The 5,354-nt window shown below is 43.0% G+C and overlaps 1 protein-coding gene across 1 annotated transcript in view; it reads right to left on the reverse strand.

Moving 5' to 3' along the window:
* Positions 1–1,564: 1,564 nt before the first annotated feature.
* LOC101860174 (nucleolar protein dao-5) overlaps positions 1,565–5,354 on the reverse strand; it is a gene marked incomplete in the record, with an annotated part of 22,936 nt that continues 19,146 nt past the window's right edge. The window contains 1 exon segment of the mRNA XM_035970217.1: positions 1,565–4,186. Coding sequence (XP_035826110.1) covers positions 1,972–4,186 — 2,215 coding nt within the window.

Consider the following 5,354-nt stretch of genomic DNA (forward strand, 5'->3'; position numbering starts at 1 on the left):
GAGGCCAGACACTTTGCCAGTTGGTGTTTGTCGGCGGTATCTTGCACCCAGCCATCGTGAAGTTCAAGAGTTTTTAAAAAAGTCACAGTTTTTGGCAGCAGGGTCTATGTAACTAAAAGGAAAACGTTTTTTCATTACAAAATAATATATTGCACTCCCTGGAGTTTTCGTCTCTTCTGCACGCTCATATAACCTAATGCAGTTAGGAGCGCCGTAAAACACTAACCAAAACAAAATCATCCGTCTCTTCAAAAGAATAATACAGAAAGTTCCTGGTGAATATTTCAACGTTGTGGCTACAGTGTGTCCCCCACCATTACAACATTGCCCTGATTTTTCTGTCAAGCATCGAACCAACAATGCTAAATACATGGAGCATAACGATTTTGTTTTTGGTTGTTTATTTTTTTCTTAACCCTATCCGTCATTTTGTACCCCCGGGATTGTATTCTTCACATTTTAAAATACTTTTAGTATGAAAATCTCTTTGAAACTTTCAGTATTTCTAAAAAAAAATCACTTTGACAGACTGCTATACAAAGTGTACGGATAGGATTAACGAGTAGATTTCCTCTTTGGAAAGTGGTGGCACAGAGTTCCCCAAGTCGTATGGATACGATAGTAAAACATGACTTACGGATAGGGTTAGATAATCATCTAAGCACTAACCAGTTTAAACATTACAGGCACTTTCAGTTTTAATAGTTTATGACATATACAGAGAAAGAAAATTCCATTGCACACACACAGCAACCTTGATGCATAATATTGCTTTCAGAAAACAAGTTCTTCGCACATAGAAGTCACACCTAGACCCATATTTTGTACATACATCTTTGCAGGAATGGATGGCAATATAATAATATATATAAATATATATACTTCAACAACAACAAATATATTTTAAAAATAATTCGCAATATATTCTCCTTTTGGGGATCGGACGGACTGAGAATAGTTATCCTGAGATTTACATTGTCTAGAAAGATAGATACAGCAAGTACATATATTTAGCAGTGGATAAATGTAATACCGACACAATTATGGAAGGAGTTGTAAAAAATCCACTGTAAACATTGAGCAATATCTTATACTAAAATATGTTACAAATAAAGATAATGAACCAAGGAGCTGAACAACATCACTTAGTCAAATGACGAGTCCAAAATATAAAATTAAAAGCTCCTGTTCATTACAATTGAAAACCAATATCTTGAAATATTATTCAGGAGTTTTGATAACTATAGTTACATAATTTTTAAAAAAATATGTACATTTTATCACAGTAGTCAAGGTAAGTCTCACAAAAAGTCAAACAAAACTGCTCTGGCAGTTGAAAAGTGGAATAAGGTTTAACATACCAATACGGTAGAGGATCACAAAAATCAACTTTTTTCTGGCAAAGATCTACTTAAGCCCTAAGCCCTTCACACTTCACTTTTTTGATCCAGAGGACAGGCTTTTATCAGCTGCAGTTTGTCAAAAATGTCAGATAGAACTTTGTAATTCTAAGATGGCGATGTGTCAAAAGACCATTTTAATTCGTTATTTTAAAAATGGGGGGGGGGGGGGTTAGGGCTTAAACAGACCTTTACCACTTTTTCTGTGCACCCAGATTTCTTCCCAGAACAGTTGGTTGTGACCAAAAATGCTGACAGTAAAAGATTTTTATTACATCAACAATGATCATCTATACAAATCTCTTTCTGTCTCCTTCTGGTACACACATGCCTATACACACAGATGCTTAAATACACACAGGTGGCGTGCTCACACACACACACACACACACACAAACACACACACACACACACACACACACACACACACACACACACACACACACAGAGCTTTATATCTTTAATCCTGACAGTCATCTTTTCAATCTATTCTCATGCTATCTTGGTTTTTTAATGCTGAAAAGAGAATACCTGCCCCTTCAGTTATCACGATTGATTTGTTCTCCCTGTCCTAATCCCCTTGAACAATATCTGTCATTCCCTTTTCTTCAGTCTCTTCCATGTCCTTTTTATCCTCATTCAAAACATCTTCCTTCTCATCCGCATTGACATCTCCTTTCTCATTAAGTTCATCACTTTGCTCATGTTTCGGAGGAGCACTGTTTTCAGGAGCTTCCACATCAGCATTAACTTCTCCCTCGTCTTTAGGAACTTCGCCTCCCTCTTCTTTAGAAACATTGCCTCCCTCTTCTTTAGAAACATTGCCTCCCTCTTCTTTAGAAACATTGCCTCCCTCTACTTTAGAAACATTGCCTCCCTCTTCTTCGGGAACTTCGTCTCCCTCTTCTTCAGGAACTTCGTCTCCCTCTTCTTTAGAAACATTGCCTCCCTCTTCTTTAGAAACATTGCCTCCCTCTTCTTCAGGAACTTCGTCTCCCTCGTCTTTGCCACACACTTCAGCCTGACCCTCCCCGCCATCAGCAACATCACCATCTCTACCAACAGAGGAAGCGTGTTGTTCCTTCACTTCAGACGCATCTTTTCCCTCTTCTCTGCTGCTTTCATCTTTTCCAGGGACTGCGTCACCTCCTCCCTCTTCATCAACAGCGACATTGTTTCCTATTTTTCGCTGAGTTTCTTCACCCCCCTCTCCAAGTGGAGCAGTTGCAGCCTGATCTATTTCTGCAGTAGCATCATTATCTTTTTCCTCAGCAACCATTTCGCTAGAGTCATCTTCACCAGCCACATCGCTCACACTTTCTTGGACAGTGACATCAGCTGGGCTTTGTGTGTCCACTTTCCTCACTTCCGCTGCCACCTCTGTTGTATCGATGTCTCCCACCAGCTCTGATGTCACTTGATCTGACGAGCCGCCATCACCAGGGGCACCTTTAGTTTGTGGAGCTTGTACTTTTTCCTGAGGTGAATCCGACTCCGACTCTGTATTTTCTCTCCCCTCTACGCTTCGATTCTGTTGCTCCATATCTTTTTGCTCCTTACTTTCCACTGCTGGAGTGTCCTCTCCCTCCCCTTCATTAACTACCACGCCAGTCTCCTCATCTTTCTGAGCCAAATCTTCTTCAGACGACGACTTTGCAAAGAAAAAACTGCCAGGAGCCTGCAAGTCAGGCGATTCCTCTTCTTCATTATTATTCCCCTTCCCATTTTCTCCATCGTCCTGAATTTGTGACTTGTCTTCCTCATTCCCAGCTTGGCCTTCGTCTTTACTCTCAGTTTCCCCCGGAGGAAAAGACGTACTTTCCTGCTCTTCAACCAATGGTAGACGGACCAGGTCTTCTCTCCCTTCGTCATTTTCTCCCTCGACAGGGGACACTGTATCGTGGCTAATGAAGCGAGCGCTGTCGCACAGAAGCTCTGGGGACATATCTGAGTCCAGACTCTCTCGGTCGGCTTTCTTGTACTCGCTATCCTCCTCATTTCCCATCTCTTTCAGCTGAAACCTGGCAGACAGAGTGCCGTCAGCCTCACCTTGCTCATCCTGTTCCCCTCTTCTGTATCCATCTCTCTCGATTTGCATGCCAGTCTCTTCATCCTCTCCCAATTGGGTTTGTTCCTTCTCTTCCTCATCCTCCTCCCCACCTTTGACCTCCGACCCGTGAGCCCTAGGGGTGGGGCTGCCAGCCGTCGCTGAAGCCCCGCTCTGAGAATTCTGATTGCCGCTGGACAAGTCATCCTGCTTGGATGATCCGTGCTCTGCCTGGACACTGGATAACTCCTCCGCAGGGATATCCACACTCAGGAACGTCTCTTGAACTTTCTCCGACGCACCTTCACCCTTGCGACCTTTTGGGGCAACGTGGAGGACGGTCACCTGAGACACAACTTCTCCCTCCTCCTCCTCCGCCTTCCTCTCTGTCTGTCTGTCCTTTTCATCGCTGTGTTCCATCGGCACCGTCACATGGATCCTTCTGGTTGTCTCCTGACGTCCTCCCTCCCCGTGGTCTCTCCCTCGACTGTCCAGAGCCCGGACCGGCGACGATTCCTCCATCTCACTGACCTCCATCAAGGGCGCCATCGACAGGGAGTCTCTGGACTTGAGATCTCTGCGTGCCCTCTGCTCTACCCTCTCTGCCGGGTCCTTAGGTTCCGGTGAGGGGGGTGGAGGGGCGGGCGATTCTGCCTTTCGTTTTTCATCCAGAACTTTGCGGGCATAATCTCGACCAAGGCCTTCTTCCTTACCCCTGCCTGGCTTCCTACGGTCAGACCTGGATTGAGCATGGAAAAAAAAAAGATAAGCAAATAATACTAATATAAAAAAATTTTTCAATGACTGTGTTTTTAAGCCCCATTGAAACAATATACAGTATAACATGGATAGTTCAAACTCGTCGGGACCGGCCTCGGTAGTTCGAGGGATATCTTATAAAGATAAAGACCGCAGGCACAATTTGACGGATGCATGATTTCGAGTCTTCTGTTCTTGGCCTTGACCTATCCATGTTATACTGTACATGGGAGTGGGTGTAAACCCTACCTGAGAGAGATACAACATTCCAGCAGAAAGACAGAGACAAAGACTTGGAAATCAAACTCAGGTCCCCTGTGTGAAACAGCAAAGCACCTAACTGTGACACCACAGATGCTCGTAAGTGAATGTAAGTGAGATTTACAGGAACAGTAAAGCCGAGAACAGAACTGCACATATTCAAGATTTTCAAATTTAGATCATCAAACAATGAAGGGTCACTTTTAAGGACAAGCAGGCTAACCCAGATTTCGGGGGTTTCCAGAAATCTTGACCTACACCAAAAGTGGGCATTGCCCTACCTATAGGAGGAGAATTTTGGTTTCATTGGCGTGTATATTTGTTTGGTTATAGAGAAAACTCTCCTTGTCATTTAAAGAAACTGAACACAGGACAAAAACTTTACCTTCGATTTTCTCAAAACAGCATTTTCCGGGATAGCCCCCTTGTGCTTTAAAGTGACTGAATGATAGAGCAACTATATATATATATCTATCTGAATAAGAAATACAGTTTGAGTAGCTCGTTTCCTTGTTGGTGGGTGAACTTTGTTTTTTTTTGGCGAGCAAATAAGACCGGCATAATTCTGAATGATTTCTCATATATTTTATTTTGGCTGGTTTTAGGCAAACTGGTGCATTGTAGGTCTACTGGCATTAAGTGGTTGTCAATTACCCCAAACATCTTTTAAGGTCCATGAAAATCAAAGACAAAGCTAAAAATTTTGATAGACATTTTTTATTTAAAAAAAAACCTATGTGTGCAAGCCCTATATATAGGATCCTCATAACAAGGGATCGTTCACAAATGACGGCACCTAAAATTTGGCCAATAGTGAGGCCCCCCCCCACCCACCTTGTCATCTTCTGTCATGTATCCCACGACAACTTTGTAAGGACCCCGCTCCC

Source organism: Aplysia californica, unplaced genomic scaffold, assembly GCF_000002075.1.
Source record: "Aplysia californica isolate F4 #8 unplaced genomic scaffold, AplCal3.0 scaffold00237, whole genome shotgun sequence".
Taxonomy (NCBI): Eukaryota; Metazoa; Mollusca; class Gastropoda; order Aplysiida; family Aplysiidae; genus Aplysia; species Aplysia californica.